The 20,437-nt window shown below is 38.4% G+C and overlaps 1 protein-coding gene across 2 annotated transcripts; it reads left to right on the forward strand.

Moving 5' to 3' along the window:
* Positions 1 to 369: 369 nt before the first annotated feature.
* On the forward strand, positions 370 to 3,041 carry LOC110915293 (cytochrome P450 81Q32). Of its 2 annotated transcripts, none has more exons than XM_022159981.2 (3): positions 370 to 961; positions 1,713 to 2,034; positions 2,142 to 3,041. In XM_022159981.2, the coding sequence occupies exons 1-3, from the start codon at positions 411 to 413 to the stop codon at positions 2,757 to 2,759; spliced, it is 1,491 nt and encodes a 496-aa protein (XP_022015673.1). In that variant the 5' UTR covers positions 370 to 410; the 3' UTR covers positions 2,760 to 3,041. The 2 variants fall into 2 exon arrangements, with proteins under 2 accessions (XP_022015673.1, XP_022015664.1); XM_022159972.2 differs by having other exon boundaries at positions 371 to 961; positions 1,701 to 2,034.
* Positions 3,042 to 20,437: the final 17,396 nt, after the last annotated feature.

Genomic DNA, 20,437 nt, shown 5'->3' on the forward strand with positions numbered 1-20,437 from the left:
AGAACTAGTTGTGGAGAGTGGATGTAGATCAAACTTGATCGAACCACTATAAATCCTGTGTTCTTGTTCTTGTGATTTAAAATGTGTGTGAGTGAGTTGTGTGTGTTTATTCTTGTTGTTTGTGTGATATATCCCTAACATTATTTTGTGTTTCTGCTTTGCATCAGGCTAACTTAAATAAATTTTATTTTGCGCATTTGTAAGGTTTTTTTTTTTTTTATTTTTTAAGATATACATGTTTGTTCAATAATTGCAACGCATTTGTAAGGTGTTTTTAATTTTTTAAGATATACATGTTTGTTCAATAATTGCAATAATGTTCTGTAAAGTTGGTTACTTTAAGGCTTTATAAATACACATGAGGAAATCACACTGAATGCACATTCTAGCAACAACTTGCAACCAAACACATGGAAGCCCTTATTTACATCTCGGTTCTTGTCTTAGCCTGGTACATATTCGATAGATATTTAATTACCAAGATCAAAAATCTACCGCCAACTACATGGTCTGCATTATCAGTAATAGGTTTCCGTAGCTACTTCAAGCGGCCCATCCACAGAATCCTATCCCATATCGCCAACTGCCACGGCCCAATTTTGCTGCTCCGATTTGGCTGCCGACGAGTACTACTGATTTCTTCGGCATCTGCTGCCGAAGATCTCTTCAAAAACAATGATGTCGTGTTTGCCAACCGACCCAAGCTAGTGCCCGGGAAGGTATTTGGTTGCAACTTCACGAACCTCGCGTGGGCATCTTATGATTCTCACTGGAAGCATCTACGCAGTTGTGTTTCTTGCTTTGAAAAACAACAGTCTCAACGTCTGCCAGACCTTCTTGCTGACGAGGTGAAGCTGTTGATTCGCCAGCTTTGTTGTAACAACAATGATGCAATACAGTTAAAACCCATGTTTCAGGAGTTAGTTTTTAACGTAATGATGAGGATGTACGCAGGAAAAAGGTAACATCGATTTACTTTATTATTATTATCAAGGTTATTTGCATATTTATACTACAGTTTGAGGATTTAGTTATAGTTTTTAGATGCAAGAGCAATACCAAGAAAAGTAAACGAAAAGAAATATATTTATACTACAGTTTTAGTGATCCGGTATCTAGTAAAGAATTCTTTTTCTTGTGAATTTGTTACATGATATTTGGTAGATAAAGTCTCCAACTCCAAGGTTGAATATTCTATACAAATTAGTGTGACCCACGACATAAGGTAGTGGTAATAATCTTTCTGTCAGTACGGAGGAAAATAAATAAGTGGTCTTCTTTTTCTGTTTGTGATAACTCCAACCTTCTTTTAGGATGAGCTATTTGGCATAAAGCACAGACAATCTTGTAACATTTTTTTTATAGTTCAAAAAAATTATAGTAATATCATACGCAGATTAAACAGAATAAAAACTTGTTTAGTGTGTATATATACACTGTATTATAATATTTGTCCTTTTTATAACATTAATCTATACGTGTGTACGTTATATGTATGTAGGTTCTATAAATAAACCAAATTCGGGCATATTTTTATGTTTTTTAGTGATGAATAAACATTACATTTTAATCATATTCTTATATTTTAAAAATGTTTTAAATTGAATAACAATAACTAAAATAGTATTTAATGTTCTCAAAAAAGTTATGTTATGTTTAGAAACCTCCCTTAAGTTGAAATACTGATTATCAACTTATAGCTTTTCTGATAGGTCTTGCCGATATAAAACGACCGGCCAACAGAAAGAAAACGAATTAATCTCTTTGCTGGAATATGCGATACACTCGTTTAAGATGACTACCGCAGAGAGTGATCTGACATATTTTAGGCCTATATTAAAGTTGTTGGGAGTTACAGGTTTGGAGCAAAGATGCACGCAGTTGCAAAGAAAGGGTGATTCACTTATTCACAACTTAATTAACAAAATACGAGAAAAATCGCTCAAAGAAGAAAGTTTAATCCAGTTCCTATTGGATAAACAAAAAGAAGATCCTCTAAATTACACTAAGGAAATTATCAGCGGACTAGTGCTTGTAAGTCCTTTTTTCAACTTTGATTTCATATAAATGTGCCAAACTTGGATTAAATTACTGATGATGGATTTGCTATAGTTCTGAATAAGTCTGAATGTTTTGTTTAGGAATTAGTATCAGCAGGTATAAATCCATCCGTTGGAATTTTGGAGTGGGCATTTGCTCTTCTACTGAACCATCCACACGTTCTACAAAAAGCTCAAAATGAGATTGATAACAACGTTGGAAACAAGCGTTTCTTAGAGCAGCCCGACCTAAACAATTTGCCTTATCTCAATTGCATTGTAAAGGAGACAATGCGATTATACCCGGCTGCCCCTCTTCTAGTCCCTCATGAGTCATCAAAAGATTGTAAAGTTGGAGGGTATAATGTCCCTAAAGGCACAATGCTAATGGTGAATGTTTGGGCAATTCACAATGATCCCAATACATGGGAAAAGCCTAGAAACTTCAATCCAGAAAGATTTGAAGGCATTGTAGGCAAAGATGAATTTAAGCTAATGCCCTTCGGACATGGATTAAGGAGTTGTCCTGGGAAACACATGGCAATGCGTGTGATCACTATGGCTTTGGGCTCACTCATCCATTGCTTTGATTGGGGCATGTTTGGTGAGGAGAGGGTTGACATGACCGAACAGACGGGGCTTGCTTTGTTCAAGGACAAACCTTTGATGGTTGTTTGTCGCCCACGTTCTAAGATGAATGATCTACTTTCTCAAATTTGAGCAAGCTCTTTTTGGCAGAAGAGTGTTTATCTATGAAGTATATATGTTGTTTAGATTTAGTTTATTTGTGTTTTGGCCTTTGTATTTGATAATATCCTGTTAGGATTGTTATTACGTGATGATATTATTAGATATGTATAAGCTAGATATTAATATGTAAAATAATATTATAGGATGTGTCGGTTAAACCCGACGGTTAGTTAATTATGGCAGTTACAACATAGCCAAATGTATATATACGTATGGTTGTTCATTATTTACGGTTACCAAGAAGATATTCAATAATATCATTCCAATTCTTTTGTATACTCTCTGTACAAACACACACACACGAACACGATGTCGATTACGATGATGGCTTCCGCTAATACGTGGTATCAGAGCCCATGGTTAGAAAACAGAGAATTACGATCAGAATTACACGATCCCGGGAAGAGACGGATGATAAAGATGAACAACGGACAAGGAAACGGGCGAGAAATAAACAACGATCCCGATTATATAAGTCCCCGATTACACGCGATTGCAATCCTGAAACAAGAGATTGCAATAATGGAATTGCAATACCAAATTGCATTACCGGAATATGAATCGGGACGTCACGAAGATAACGGAGATGCAGGCGAAGTAATAACACGGAAAGAAGATAATTCAATTTTACAAGAAATGAATCCGAGAAACAGGATAAAGAAGAAGACGAGCCTGAAAGAGATGAGATGGCCTGTGAAGATGTTCTGAATAAAAAGGATAAGATACAAGACGACAAGGATAAGGCAACGATGGAGAAATCGACAGATAACCGAAGACATTACAAAAGAAAAATTAGGAATTACAACGATAATTATGAAGATGATTATGAAGAACAAGAAAACAGTCGGATGCAGTGGCGTGATGCTCTGTTTTTTAAAGAAGTTTATACAAAAATCACTTCTGCAAATAAATCCGAAAAGATGATACAGAGAAGAAAGAAAGATTTAGTGACGAACTTTAGCGACAAAGAAGAGAAGGCTTTAGTGACAGAAGAAGAATTTTTGGCGCCAAGGAAGAAGAACAATATCATCGATGAATGCGAAACCTCTGCCGCTGCAAACAAGCGTACGCGTATGGACATTCTGAATCGCACGAATAAGGTCCCGTTTACGAGCCCATTTAACCAGTTTCCATCGATTTACATGCTCCAACAACAATGTAATCCGACACAAAACATCGATTCTGATCTCCGACTCGCTCCTCCGTCACCGGTTCCACCGGAAGAAGTGGCGGTAGATGATGGTTTCATCTCTACGTTGATTCCACAACAAAACTTCATCATCAACTACCATATGAACCAAATGTTGCAAAGTGTGGAAGAATTCTGGCGAAGAAATCTCGCGGGCGAAATTCAAAAGAGGAAGGAGATGGAAAGAATGTTGAAAGAAAAAGATGAACAAATGGAGCGGTTTAGACAGATGTATCATTTCTATGAAGAATGGACGTTTGTTTTGGAGAACATGGGGCCGAACAGGTTTGCTGGTAAAGGAACGAGCGGTGGCGCTAGGGCTGCACTGGAGGAAGAAGTGCAGTCGTTTCATATTTTTACTAAAGCATTGCAATCAAAGGATTTTATACGACTTCGCAACATGCTGAATATTCTCCCACTCTAGCTTAGGGGAGGGTATTAGATATGTATAAGCTAGATATTAATATGTAAAATAATATTATAGGATGTGTCGGTTAAACCTGACGGTTAGTTAATTATGGCAGTTACAACATAGCCAAATGTATATATACGTATGGTTGTTCATTATTTACGGTTACCAAGAAGATATTCAATAATATCATTCTAATTCTTTTGTATACTCTCTGTACAAACACACACACACGAACACGAATACGATGTCGATTACGATGATGGCTTCCGCTAATAGATATATGGGCTCACTTGTCAATGTGTATTGATGATCAATTATTTTAGGAAGAAATGGAGCTCAACTACATAGTTTACATAGTACTTAATAATCTCAATCCTTTGAAGTAACAATGTTCTCAACTTTATTTCCTTAAGCTTCAAAGTTATTTTAGACTTGCTCTTTCCACCTGTTTGTTTTTGTAAAAAGATCAACAAGGTTTTTTTTCTTCGCGAAAATCAGGAGGGAAAAAAGACGTCTTTTAACCAAATACCCATAAACAAAACTTGTCCAAATACTATAGCGAAATTTATGAAATGTTATTCAACTTTACTCGATCAAGATCGTGTCACTAACTAGAATGCCATTAAAATCAACAAATTATCTGCACCGGAAACCCTTTCACCCACTCCAAGATGTAGATAAACAACCAAACACGCAGTGTGCCCAAATCCAATGATTAGGCGGACCAGTAACGACTGTAACACCACAAATCAGTTCTAAATACAAGGCCACACAATCCATTGTTTTCTGCCTCCCACCAAGATGCCGCCTCTAATTCCACTCCCATGAACATATTTTTTACTTTTAAAAAATAATTCAATCTATTAGCAAGTCACGAGTTAGATAGGTTGTTAACATTTGTTCATAAGTTTTGGTAAGTAACTATTGGGGTAATTATTAATGGGTCCTTTTATATTTGTTGATTAATTAGCATCAATTTCTATTAAAAAGTGTATTTTCCTTCCTTTTATGTTCTGAATAATAAAAACAGCCTCTTTGGCTCAATTACTTTACATGTTACTTTTGAGTGTTCAATCTGATATACACCAACATAGTGGTATAAGAACATAGTGAGATAGTATTTTTCATGGCAGAAAAAACGATTATTTAAGATACAGCACAAACCACTCTCCGTGTGTTCAAGGAGAGGGGTATGAATTCTGTGTTAGAAAGGAAGGTTTTTATTAAAAGGATTATGGAATCAATCAGAATTATTCAACATCATCTCCCGATTTAGAGGTCCATCCAGCTGTGTACCAGCCATGTTGACAGCTATATTAACAACCAAGATTTCCTTTATTTCGTTTTCTATGGCCTTGTAATTTTATATAAATTCCTGTACATTCTTCGATGTAATACACAGTTTCAAATATACAATACAAAACAATTACTTTTCTTACCTTTCTACTTGTCAAGATGGTATCAGAGCAAGTTATTTAGTTTGCTCATCATCTACCCAAAGTAAAACCGAGCCACAACCGAGTCACCATGTCCGGAGACGACAACTCGAGTAGTGATCTCACCTTACTACTAGCCAACCTTCTCAAAAATTCCCAACCAAAAAGCCCAAAAATGTCTACAGATAAATCTGAAACTAAACGGCCAGAATTATCCTCTATGGACCCGGATGATTCGGGTCGCCATAGACGGAAAATCAAAAACCTTGCTGAAACATTTAACCACAAATCCCCCAGACTACGAACAGTGGGAGCAAGACGATCTAATCGTTTTTTCATGGTTAATTCAGAATATCGAACATGTCCTTGCGGGTAACCTCACCGAGTTTCCCACAGCGAAATTGTTGTGGGATGCCTTGGTAGTCACTTATAGCAGTGGACCGGACAAGCTCCAAACCTTTAATCTCCATGTCAAAGCGAATGATATCAAATAGAACAATACCTCTCTCGAAGAATTGTGGATCACCCTTCAAGGCGTATGGGGAGGAATCGACCGAATTGATCTGAATCCAATGACTTGTTCAACGGATATTCAAGCATACTCCAAAATTTGAACTAAGCAAAAACTCTTCCAGTTCTTAAATGCCCTTGACCGGAAGTATGACCCTATAAAGAGGGAGATACTCCGGTCGGAACCACTTCCGACTGCAGAAGCCTCATATGCCACTGTCCGCAAGGAGGCCGCTCACCAGAACATTCTTGGAACACCTCTCAATGACGCACAGGGCATCGCAGCAGGTCTAATAGCCACAGAAATAGGAGGGGCAGGAGCTCAAAATACCCTATGGCTAATATAGCTAAGGGAACCTATCTGAGGAAGCAAAGGCCTTTGCTGCAACTATCTCTTCCGAAGAAACCCCTACCAATATAGAACAAGCCTTGAAGTCAAAGAATTGGAAAAATGCAATGGAGATCGAAATGGAAGCTTTGGTGAAAAATGAAACATGGGAAAAGTGTGCTCTCCGCAAGGAAAGAAACAAGTGGGATGTCGATGGGTCTATACAATAAAATATAAACTGGATGGGATGATCGAAAGATATAAGGCATGACTAGTTGCAAAAGGCTACACTCAGACTTATGGAATAGATTATTCTGAGAGATTCTCTCCGGTTGCAAAACTCGACAAAATTAGGGTTCTTTTCTCTATAGCTGCAAACAAAGGGTGGCCACTTCATCAATTTGACGTCAAGAATGCCTTCCTACATGGAGAGTTAAAAGAAGAAGTGTATATGGAAGCACCACCCGGGTTCTCACGCAACTTTAAAACTAGAGAAGTTTGCCGTCTGAAGAAATCGTTGTATGGATTGAAACAATCTCCACGAGCTTGGTTTGGTAGATTCACCATAGCAATGATGAAATATGGGTTTAGACAAAGTAATTCGGATCATAGTTTTTTCTTAAACTAAGGGGAGATTTGGTGACATGTTTAATAATTTATGTCGACGATATGATTATTACACGAAATGATAAAGAAGAAATAGAAAAGCTGAAAGAGGGATTATTCACAGAATTCAAAATGAAAGATCTTGGAAGACTTAAGTACTTCCTTGGAATTGAAGTAAAAACAGGGGATCTTTATCTGTCAGAAAAAAATATGTTCTGGACTTATTGGCAGAAACTGGGATGATTGATTGCAAACCAGCTGAAACCCCCCATGATAGTCAATCAAAAACTTTATATGGAAGATCGAGCACAGTTGGCTGACCGAAATAGATACCAGCGAATAGTTGGGAAGCTAATATATCTCTCACATACCCGTCCAGATTGCATATGCAGTTGGAGTAATAAGCCAATTTATGCACCAACCGTAAGTCACCCATATGGATGCAGCCTTAAGAATTATCAAATATCTCAAAGGGACTGTTGGTCATGGAGTGCTTTTCAGATCAAATGGTCACTTGGAGACTCATGTATATACCGATGCAGATTGGGCGGGAGATAAAGGAAACTGAAGATCAATGTCAGGTTACTTCACCCTAGTTGGTGGAAATCTGGTCACCTGGAGAAGTAAAAAACAAAAGGTGGTTGCTCTGTCAAGTGCCGAAGCTGAATTCAGAAGGATGGCACGGGGATTGGCAGAGCTCTTATGGGTGCGAAAGCTCCTGACTAAGATTAGGTTTCCTCCGGAAGAAGCTAGCAAGATCATGTGTGACAATGAAGATGCAATTCAAATATCAGAAATCATGTACAACATGATCGAACGAAACATGTAGAGGTTGACATACATTTTATTAAAGAAAAACTCGAAGCCAGGATCATTGAACTTCCATTTGTTCAATCTGAAGACCAACTAGCTGATATTCTAACTAAGGCCGTCGGAGGGAGGATCTTAAGTAATTGTTTGTACAAGTTGAATTTTGGAGATCCCACTATTCAACTTGAGGGGAAGTGTTAGAAAGGAAGGTTTTTATTAAAAGGATTATGGGATCAGTCAGAATTATTCAACATCATCTCCCGATTTAGAGGTCCATCCAGCTGTGTTCCAGCCATGTTGACAGCCATATTAACAGCCAAGATTTCCTTTATTTCCTTTTCTATGGCCTTGTAATTTTATATAAATTCCTGTACATTCTTCGATGTAATACACAGTTTCAAATAGACAATACAAAACAATTACTTTTCTTACCTTTCTACTTGTCAAGATTCTAGAGTTCAAACATTATTGTTGGGTTTTAGTCCTAAGACCCTTATCCTACACCACTAGTGCTTGCCCCATTATACTTTCCTCTAACATGAATGTTTAAGTTTGTCTAATTTCCAACATGTCGATTATAACTTTTTGTTGGATCCATTATTGTAATGGAATTTCTTCTTCCCCTAAGGATGTTTAGTATATGGTTAACGCTCCATTACATGTCTTAAATTAACCATCTTATAGATATTAAAACTAGTGACAAGCTATTAGACCATGTGTAGTGGTTAAGCCAAATAATGCCTTCATCATGGGGCGTTTTGCGACACGTGGCAGTCCAGTCAGCATGGGGCCTTATTGGGGGTTATTGCAAAAGTGACGTAGTGGGAATAATGCCCAATAACGCCCCTTCCAATCATTTCACAATTATTATTTTTTTTAAACTTTAAATACTTCATTAAATTAAAAAAAATACAATACTAGAAATAAAAACAATAAAATCCGACTAAATTAAAAAAAAATACACTTGTTTTCGTCTTCGCTTTCTTCACCCTCGCCAACTTCGTCTTCCTCGTCCTCCGTTTCTTCCTCACCCTCAGGTGGTACATACCGAACCGACCTCAGGTGGTACATCCGCATTTTGTTTAAAATAATCGTAGTTGGCTTCCAAGTCGTCGGCTATGCGTAGAAACAACCGCTTACTCATTCGGAAACGGCACCTAAACATTTGGTTCGAAAATGTCGGCGCCTCATTAAAATAATCTTTCATCAAACGATCGTGTGCCGCGCGTCGGTCTCGTTCAATATAACCTCTTTTATTTTTCTCTGCTTGGGGCCGACGACAATGCTTCACATATCTCACCGCTAGTTGACAAGCACTCGTAACCGCCTCTTGCTCAACCTCCTCATCGGTGGGATCATCGCCATCCGCAAAAAACTCTTTGTAATAAAAATTTACCATGGATAAAGAACTAGGAGAGTCCATCAATTTTTTTTTATAAAATTGTAGTGTTTTTGAGAGAGTTTTTGAGAGAGTTTTGGTTAATTTTGAATGGGTTTATATATATATATATATATATATATATATATATATATATATATATATATATATATAGAAAGTATAATGTACAAAATGACTTAACCTACGTTAACATACGCGACAGAATTTATAACGTGCGTAATTATTTTTTTCACCATTATAACGTGCGTGATTATCACCTCCATGCGTGATTATCACCTCCCATGCGTGATTATCACCCAAAAACTGCTCCCATGCGTTATTAGGGCTCCCATGCGTGATTATTGCCCAGATCTGATGGTTGAGCGCGTCGCGTACCTGAAGTAGGATAAGGACTTTTGTATGTTAACCTTTCCCTATATATATATATATATATATATATATATATATATATATATATATATATATAGGTAAAAGGTTTAAAAAAAAGAAATCGTCGTTATATAGCCGTTGGGGTTATTAATTGGCCAGTCAAAGTTGTTCAAAGCGTTGTTTAAACAACGCCAAACCACTTTTTTTTCGAAAACAACGCTCAAAAACGCCGGGTGTAATGGTGCCCAAGCGTTATTTCGCGTTTTTTTCAATTTTTTTTTTTAAATACCGCCCCACTACAGGTGTTCTTAATATTAAAACATCATCTGCCACCTAATTTGGTTTGAGAGAATCTCATAATTCCCTAGTCTATTGGGTGAGAGGGGCACTCCCCTCTTAGGGGAGTCCCCTCTCTTACGCACGGCCAATCAGCACGTGCCACGTCAACTCCTCTCTTAAACTCCCCTCACACTCTCAATTTGATGGTTGCACTCCTCTCTTAGGGAACTTGCTTTTTTCTTTTTTTTTTTTTTTTTTATTTGTTGTAATTATGCATGTTTATAAATTAAAAAAATATTAATAAAATTTAATAAAAGACATTTCAAACTAGCAAATAAAAATAAAAATTACATTCAAACTAGAAAATAAAAATTTTAGAAATTGCACGGCCACCCGTACTTGTTAGCGATGTCGCGCTTTCGGGCGAGGATGAACGGCAACATTTCCGGCGGAGCATCGTCGTCCGGCTTGAGGAATATTTCATATCTCGATCGTACGCGTAGTTTCTCATCATCTCGCGTTGTTCCGTTATGAGCTCGCGAGCCTCCGACTCTCTTTTCTTCCTCAATTCAACCGCGTGCTTCGCTTCTTTTATGGCGGTGTACTCTTTGAATTGTGCCGCTAAACGGGTCGAAGGCGGGGGATTGAGGAGGATCCATTGATAACAAATTTTGAAAATAGCCGAAAGTGGGTTGTGGTTGGGTGTTGTAAAAGGAGGGGTGTTAAGGTTGTTGGTAAAAAAACGGGGGTTGTGAAGTATATCCGAAAGGGGGTTGTGGTTGTGCACTTGCACCGCTCGAACCACCACGAGACGGTTGCGAGCCGCGTCCCTTAGATTTTTTCTTGGCTTCGCGGGGTTGGTTCTCCATTGCTCGGTTTGGCTTTGTGTTGTATTTGATAGATTTTTAGAGTGAGTTTGAGAATAGGTGTTGTAAAAAATTAGATTAAGTTAGTTATATATATTGGTTAAAATTGAATTTTTTTTTTAAATTCGACCGTTGCCCAACATATACATCTCGATCCTTGCAATTCTTCCGCGGTGAACCCTCCCTGATCCCCCTCCCCGCGGTGATGGCGGCGGTGTTCCCGCTCGGGGACTTGGGTCACCGCCCCACTCCCCGCATGGTGCCCCGTTATTTTTTTTTTCCGAAAATAACGCTCGAAAACGCCGGGTGTAATGGTGCCCGGGCGTTACTTGGCGGTTTTTTTTCAAATTTTTTTTAAAATACCGCCCCACTACGAGTGTTCTTAAGGTCATGTGTAGTGGGGCGTTATGCACCCACATAAAGCCCCTATAAAGCCCCAAACACCAATACGAAGGGCTTTATGAGACAAAAAAATTTGTGGAGCGTGATATATATAGCGCCAAGTATGGGGGAGATTTCAAAGTTTGGACCAATCAAAAATTAGTTAGTGTTTTTATAATTAATTAATAAAATCGAAAATTAATAATTAGGTATTGATGGGTAGGGGCTTTATGACTACGGGCTCTAGTGATATAACACTCTATAAAGCTCTGTATGACGTGGCACGACACGTGTCGCATAACGCCTCACAAAGCACTACGGATGGCCTAATATTAAAACATCATCTGCCACCTAATTTGATTTGAGAGAATCTCATAATTCCCTAGTCTATAACCATTTTGCGCTAGCTAGTACAAAACACCTCTTTTAGAACGATCTAAAATCAAAACTAAAGCGAGTCAATATGAAATTGGTGAGAAAAAATATAAACACCATTATATATAATACTGGATGTTTTTGTGAACTATTTTATTTATAAGCTTAAAATAGCCGTTATAATTAAATTTCCATTGTTTGATAAATCTTTTACAACGTTTGGGAATAGACCGTTTTAAAAACCATAACAATATATAGCGATAGATGCGGGTCTTTTTTATACATCCTTTAGAATGCATAGGAATAGAACGTTTTATAAAATATAAATATATGCAGTGATAAATAAAGACTTTTTTATTTTGTTATATTTTTTTACCATAACAATTTATAATGCTTAAGAGTAAATCGTTTTAATAAAATCTCCCCTCGTGGTTTAAGTTTCTGGAGAAGTTTTTCTTTTTCATTTTAGGCTAGTGACAAATGTGAATCGAGCTCACAAATGAACACAACAAATGATCAGGAACTGGCCTAGAGAATGGATGAGCACTGGAACAAATTAAAGGATTAGAAAGAGAGTAATTATATATCCTTATGTTCTTATTAAATTCAATGGAAACAACTTGCAATCTCAGCCATTGGATGGGAGTAAGGTTAAATCCTAACCCTTGTAATTCAGAAAAACCTTCTAGAAGTGGAGGTTACCAAACGGTTGGGTCAACTCTTTTCTCTTCCCCACGTCTCGCAAGTAACCAGCGTATCTCCTTCCTTTTGTAGCAGCTCTTATATTCAAGTCGATTTCAAAACATTCAACCATTCTTCCGTTGTGATTTGATATGGTAAGCATCTAGATTTAAATTAGGTTTCCTATGATTATAATTTTTATGTTTGTGTTTGTGTTTGTGTTTGTGTTTGTGTTTGGCTACAGACCTCGCGACATTGTTGTCTTCATTCTCTTTCACCATAATCATTCATGCTTGCGATCGCGGATCACAGGGCCAGATTCATTCATGATTCAGTGGTGGACATGCCACCACTAGCAAAAAAACTGTTGTAAGTGTTCCAAGTTGCACTAGTTTTGCTTTCCAATTCGCAATCGGGTTAGTGTTTAGTTTGTAACATGATAGAAGGGTAAATAACCGTGTTTTAACATGTGTAAATATAAGGTTTTAAGTGTTTATTATCATAAAACATGGTTACTTTGAGTGTGTTTCTATTTGTAGGTACCCAAAGCTTAACGGATGGATATTGAAGCTAAACGGGAGGTTTTCGGGAAGATTTATGAAGGTTAGAAGCTTGCACACAAGTTGGGAGTTGAAAAATGCGAAAAATGGTGAGAAACCAGTACTTGGCGCAAGAAGAAAGCAGTTTGGCGCAACCTGGTGTCAGTTTGGGCGCAATACAGATGCTAGTCAGTCAGGGGCGCAACCTTGTGCCAGGGGGGGTGCAACCTTGCGCTGACAGCAGATAGTCACGCGAAAATTCAGGATTTCACTTTATTTTAAGATATCTTCAACCCCAAAACGAGATATTGACGAACCCTAGCCGTTTTCCACTTCCCAAGGACGAATTTTGGAGTTCCCAACCTCAATTTTCATCAATCTTTCATGCAATCAAACATCCAAGACAACCAAGAAGATCAAACCATGACTATGAGTGGCTAGATTCTTTTGTGACCACCTCCGGGTGGATGGTTCATGTATGTGAAACTCAAACCTTGTTTATTTAGTTCTTTTGATTGTTTTTCATAACTTGAAGAATACATGTGGTTTAGTTTTGTTTAAAAGAATTGTGAGTATTGCAATTATTCATCTTTTACCATTCGCATTCGGTTTTCTTGCATCGTGAGTAGTTTGGTTATTGGTTGGGTTCTTGGCACTTATGATTTGGTAATTAAATTGCATAGGTTATTATTAAAAACTTATCTTTGATTATCAATCATACTAAACCGTTAACAAGACCTTTTGGTATCTATCTAATTAAACAGGTTTGGGTGAATCACTGAACCGGAAATCCGGAGGGGGTTGCTTTTCTTTAAAATTGATAACTTTCTTAATTATTCTCAATCAAAAATCTCAAAACGCAATCAAAGCAATAGTTTTTCTTAGTTCTAGTTAATCTAGGTTTCTACAATCAACACTAACCACATATTCCCTGTGGAGACGACCCTACTTACCCTTGCTAGTAAAGGTACTTAGGACCAATTTTTAAACTTGTTTTTGACCGACCTTTCGACATCGATCAAAATGGCGCCGTTGCTGGGGAATCGGTGCGCTTAGTGTTAGTAGTTGTTTTTATTAAAAAATTCAAAAAAAACCTAAAAATTAGAAAAAACCAAAAAATCCAAAAATATTTCCTTTTGTTTGTCTTTTATTTGTTTCGTTCAGTATTACGCTCGGTTTCTTGTTTGTCTGTGTGCAGGTGATTCTCGAGTTGCATGCATACTAGGTTTTCAAAGAAATCATCACCGCTCTTATTTGATCCGGAGATCGAGAAGACTGCTCGACAGAATCTCGTTCTTCTCCGTTCAGCAGTGAAAACTAAAGCTCAGTCATCAACAGTTGCTCAAGATCTTGAACAAGCAGCTCACGAAATGGCTGATCAAGAGCCACAAAACCAAGCCCAAAATGATCCAATCCCTCCCATTCCAGATCCACCAATCCCTCAAAATCAAAATCAAAATCAAAATCAAAACCAGAACCAAAACCAGCCTAATAACCAAAACCAGAATCAACCACCACCACAACCATTTCCACAATTCAACCTAGGCCCACAAAACCAACCTGGAAATCTAAATCTCCGACATGGGGAAATTATTCGTCTTAACCAACCACAACATCAACACGGGTATGATGAGGATCCCAACCACAGAGAAGGCAGTGTTCATACGTGGGAATCCGGTTGGGAAGATGATGATTATCAAAACCAGTATGATGGGACATATGCTAATTACAGATACGACGAAGGGTATAATGTTAATCAAGGACACCCAGTACAACAACAGGTCAACCAAGAAATCACATCCAGCGGCCGATTCCACAAAATCAAGTTCATAATGGAGTCCCGCAGTTTAATGCGGGAAGAGCTAATAATCGGTTTAGGGGTGAGCAGATACAGTTTATGGATGGTGTCCCACAAGTTGTTCAAGGGGCACCAATTCAAGGCGTTGAAGGTCACTGTCGACCCGTTATAGTACCCAACTCATCAGCTATAGTTACACCGGTGGGGATTAATAATCGACCCTTCGAGGTGAGGCCTCAATACTTAGGCCAATTGCCTGAATTCTATGGAAAAAGAACCGAAGAACCATACTTGTACATTGCAAGTTTTGATTCAATTTGCCAGACTATTAGAGGGTCAGGGTTCACAAAGGATGAGGTGAAGCTAATGTTGTTTCAATTTACCCTGAAAGACAAGGCACGCCAATGGTTCGCAACATTACCTCCTGGGAGTATTTACACTTGGCAAGAGATGCAACGAGTATTTTTGGAGGAGTATTACATAATGAACAGAACCAGTGAAGCTCGGGATGCAATCAGAGCTTTCCAACAGCATTCAGGGGAACCGTTCCATGAGGCGTTCACAAGGTTTAAGGAGTTGCTGAGGAAATGCCCGCATCATGAAATTCAGACATGGGAATTAATTAAGGCGTTTTATGATGGCCTACTTCCTGATGATGTAAGAGATCTCATCGCCATTAGTAATGGTACGTTTCTTACAAACACAGAGGCTGTAGATTGGGCATACTTGGAGAGACAAAGTGCCACTTCGAAGAGACAGGCACAATCTAGCAGGAGGGCAAGATCGAGTTCAGCGAAGTCGGTTGATTATGAAGCTGAGGAACGGGTCGAGAAGCTGAGGCATCAAAACTTGTTGCTTGAGCGTCAGTTAGCTCAAATGAACCTTGGAAAAGGGGGTGAAGTTAAAACTGCCAATACGTTTGCGGTGTGTACTGAATGTGGAGAGTTAGGGCATCAAGTCAGAGAATGTGCTGTGTTGGGTGGTCAGACCGATGAAGTGAATCAAATCTATGGTGAACGAAAGCAATATGATATGAAATCGAATACATATCATCCAGGTTTGCGAAACCACCCCAATTTTAGTTATGGTAATTCTACTAATCAGTTGAACCCCAATTTTCAAGTACCTAACCAAGGAGGTCAACAGTATCAGAATCGGCAAGGAAATTACTCGCAATGAGGTTACCAGAATCGGGGTCAATACAATCAAGGGCCTCAAGCCAACAACCAACATCAAAATCAAAGCAATTATCAAGGGAGTTGGAGGAATCAAGGCAACCAGCAAGGTAATTCTTCAGGTGGTGGAGGCGACTCGAGTGATTCGAAGCTAGATGCAATCATGTCATTTATGAAGGATATTCAGAAGGATAATGAGGTTAGAGACAAAACTTCGGAAGCAATGCAGAAACAGTTGGGGCAGCTAGCAGAATATCTAGCTCAGCTGAGAAGAGATCCAGGTAAGTTGCCAAGCACTACCACAGTTAATCCAGCACATCAGTCATCTAGCTTAAAGAATGGAAGAAATGTGCACATCAATGCGGTAAGTGTTCGTCCAACTTTTGACACTGGTAGCGTTGAGGTAGCTCCACCATCACAAGTAGTTGAGGAGGTGGTGGAGTATGTTAATACTGAATCGGATTCTCAACATGATCGGGACCCACCAAGGGATGAAAGGTGGGAAAGCTTTAAACAAGCTAAAATTAATCTACCCTTACTTGATGAGATTAAAGAGAGTCCCGATCATGTGGAGTGTTTGAAAGAGTTAAGTACCCAAAAACGACTTCACAAGTTTCCTAAAAAACTTGATTTGACTACAAACGTGAATGCCGCTTTATTGGGTACCCTTCCCCCCAAACTCCAAGATCCAGGAGCACCCATTATTTCCGTATAAGTGGGTGAATTTAAAATAAAAAGGGCACTGTTGGATCTTGGAGCGTGCGTTAGTATTCTACCAGGGAGTCTGTATGACCAATATGATTTTGGTCCGCTACAAAAAGTCAACACCACCGTGGTGTTGGCTGATCAGACTCCCATGTGTCCGAGGGGGATTGTAAGGGACGTAATTGTGAAAATAGAAGAGTGTTACTACCCAGTTGACTTCTTAGTTCTTGATTGTGCCACAAGTTCAAAGAACACGCACCCTCCAGTCATTCTGGGTAGACCGTTCTTAGCGACTACTCATGCAATTATAAACTGCGTTGATGGAACGGGAAGTATGAAGTTTGGTGATCGCGAATTACGGTTAAATGTGTTTTCAAATGCTACTGATCCTTTTATTTCAGGTGAATGCTCAAAAGTTGAAAATGGTGATGAGAATGTCTCTCCTGCAAAGGAGATTCAAACAAAATATGAGTGTTTTTTGGTTGACAGGTTTGAAGTGGCAGGGAGCAAAGCAGGAAGGAAAAAGGAAAGTGTGACGCATGAGGAGTTTAAAACGGACAAGGGGAAGCGACGAGGGAAGAAGAAGAAGAAAAAGAAACCGCCAGAATGTGATAATGAAAAACGAAGGTTAAAGTTATTCGGTCCAATGTGGAAGACAGTGGACGACTTACCGGAGCATTGGCGGAGTACATACTTAGAGGCCATGGGACGTAAACATCCCACTCGACCACCATAAGGGCATATCAGGTACGGTCTGGCTGAAGACCTATAAACTTAGCGCTCTCGGGAGGCAGCCCGAGGATGTAGAGTAGTGTATATTCGTTTTGTTTTTGCATGAGTACTTTTGCAGGTTATCAGGTTATTAATCTCTACGGATGCAATGGTCCAAGTGTGGGGATGTTCGGTGAAGTCCCAATACATTCTAGTTGAAATTGCAGAAATTGCACGAATTAGAGTTCAGTCAAAACTGTCCATACTCAATCTCCATTTGGACAGGGATGATCTACACACTAATTGTAGAGATAGACCCGAGGACTTGTGGACACGGCCGCGAATGAAACGCTATATGGTCGTGGTGGAACATGACGCATGAGGATTCTACGCTTTAAACCAGGGGAGTCTGTTCCACTTTTATTATTGCATTTTTATTCGTGTTTTTGGTGGTGTTAAACTTTATGTGTTAGGGAATGTGTTAATTTATTTGTTTTAGGAATGGTCGCTCATGATGTTTGTTAGTTGGTATTCCCGGGTTCTGTTTTTAAAACACTATACATTGGGGACAATGTCGCCCAAGTGTGGGGATATGGCAACTCGGGAAGGCAAAGGCTTGGGACAGAGTTTGAAAGAGGTTGAAAAACGATTGAAAACGATGAAAACTGAAAAAATTGAAATTTTTGAAAATTTTAAAGAATTTCATCGCCTTAAGTGAACTAAATGGATATGAAAACCGAATGTTTCAATCACTAATGGGTTCCTTGCCGGTAGTAAACTAACATAGTCCCTTGTCATGGTCGTTCCTTTAAGTTTCATGAGAGTAGGTCCGACAAGTGTTTTTTGGATAAAAGAATTGAAAAGAGATGTCTATTTAAGGGTAACATGTTTTAGATTGCATATGCTACGTGTCGGCAACCTTTTTACCCTTCTTTGGTGAGAATTTTGAGCCTGTAGAATGATAGAATGATTTACATAATGACTTCATTTGTTGAGAGCAGGCCATATGTTATTCTGTGTTAGAACTTGTATGATTTGATGCATGCTGAGATTGTGGTTTGACATGTGCACGTAAATGATAAAGGCATTAAGATATCTCTTACACCGTTATGTTTGTTTTATGTTTACCTAACCATTACCCTTAGTAGCCCTGTTGAGCCTATACACCGTTCATTTGTCCACCTAATATGAATTGTTTGATACCGATCGTGAACGACAAGTTATGAATAATTGAAAAAAAGAAAAAAAAAAAGAAAACAAAGAAAAAAAAAGAAAGTTTTGTGAATATTGTGTATGTTTTTGGGTAGAAACCAACCCAAAAGTTTGTTATGTGCAAATAAAGTTGTCACGGTTTGGTCGTTTATTGTTTGCCACAGAAAATCTATAAATATAAGCCAAATATCTTCCTACCCTTAGCCTAAGCCCAAAACCGAAAGTCCTTTTGATATGTGCCATGTTATATGATACAGTGGAGGTATGATTGTATACAAGCCTATGCTTACAGGATTTCATGTTTGGTTTTGAGTGATATAAATGCTAGCACATTACACACTAGTTCAGATATTAAACCGAGAGGAGAGTTTATTGTGAGAGGCGTGTAGCATGTGTTGTAATCCTATGCATGTTAGTTTTGAATAGACAAGTCTTAGTTTTATAAATTGCATCCCTTGCTTGTCGGACTGTCAATCTCGATTGTGTTAGTCTATGGGACGGGTATGACTTGGGACTTAAACGGTTGCATCGGTATAGGGGTTTAGAGGTATTGTTACGATGGTGAGTAATTCCGTAATGGTTTGCTTGAGGGCAAGCAAAGGTGAAGTGTGGGGATGTGATAGAAGGGTAAATAACCGTGTTTTAACATGTGTAAATATAAGGTTTTAAGTGTTTATTATCATAAAACATGGTTACTTTGAGTGTGTTTCTATTTTTAGGTACCCAAAGCTTAACGGATGGATATTGAAGCTAAACGGGAGGTTTTCGGGAAGATTTATGAAGGTTAGAAGCTTGCACACAAGTTGGGAGATGAAAAATGCGAAAAATGGTGAGAAACCAGTACTTGGCGCAAGAAGAAAGCAGTTTGGCGCAACCTGGTGTCAGTTTGGGCGCAATACAGATGCTAGTCAGTCAGGGGCGCAACCTTGTGCCAGGGGGGGCGCAACCTTGCGCTGACAGCAGATAGTCACGCGAAAATTCAGGATTTCACTTTATTTTAAGATATCTTCAACCCCAAAACGAGATATTGACGAACCCTAGCCGTTTTCCACTTCCCAAGGACGAATTTTGGAGTTCCCAACCTCAATTTTCATCAATCTTTCATGCAATCAAACATCCAAGACAACCAAGAAGATCAAACCATGACTATGAGTGGCTAGATTCTTTTGTGACCACCTCCGGGTGGATGGTTCATGTATGTGAAACTCAAACCTTGTTTATTTAGTTCTTTGGATTGTTTTTCATAACTTGAAGAATACATGTGGTTTAGTTTTGTTTAAAAGAATTGTGAGTGTTGCAATTATTCATCTTTTACCATTCGCATTCGGTTTTCTTGCATCGTGAGTAGTTTGGTTATTGGTTGGGTTCTTGGCACTTATGATTTGGTAATTAAATTGCATAGGTTATTATTAAAAACTTGTCTTTGATTATCAATCAAACTAAACCGTTAACAAGACCTTTTGGTATCTATCTAATTAAACAGGTTTGGGTGAATCATTGAACCGGAAATCCGGAGGGGGTTGCTTTTCTTTAAAATTGATAACTTTCTTAATTATTCTCAATCAAAAATCTCAAAACGTAATCAAAGCAATAGTTTTTCTTAGTTCTAGTTAATCTAGGTTTCTACAATCAACACTAACCACATATTCCCTGTGGAGACGACCCTACTTACCCTTGCTAGTAAAGGTACTTAGGACCAATTTTTAAACTTGTTTTTGACCGACCTTTCGACATCGATCATAACACAGGTTATTTCAAATAGAACGAACACGCCCCCAACTGTTTTGGCTTCTACTGTTCAAACGAACACTCAACCAGGTTATTTCAAATTTTACTTCTACAAATTTTGATTTTGCAATTAAAACAT

This window comes from Helianthus annuus, chromosome 2 (assembly GCF_002127325.2).
Source record: "Helianthus annuus cultivar XRQ/B chromosome 2, HanXRQr2.0-SUNRISE, whole genome shotgun sequence".
NCBI classification, from domain to species: domain Eukaryota; kingdom Viridiplantae; phylum Streptophyta; class Magnoliopsida; order Asterales; family Asteraceae; genus Helianthus; species Helianthus annuus.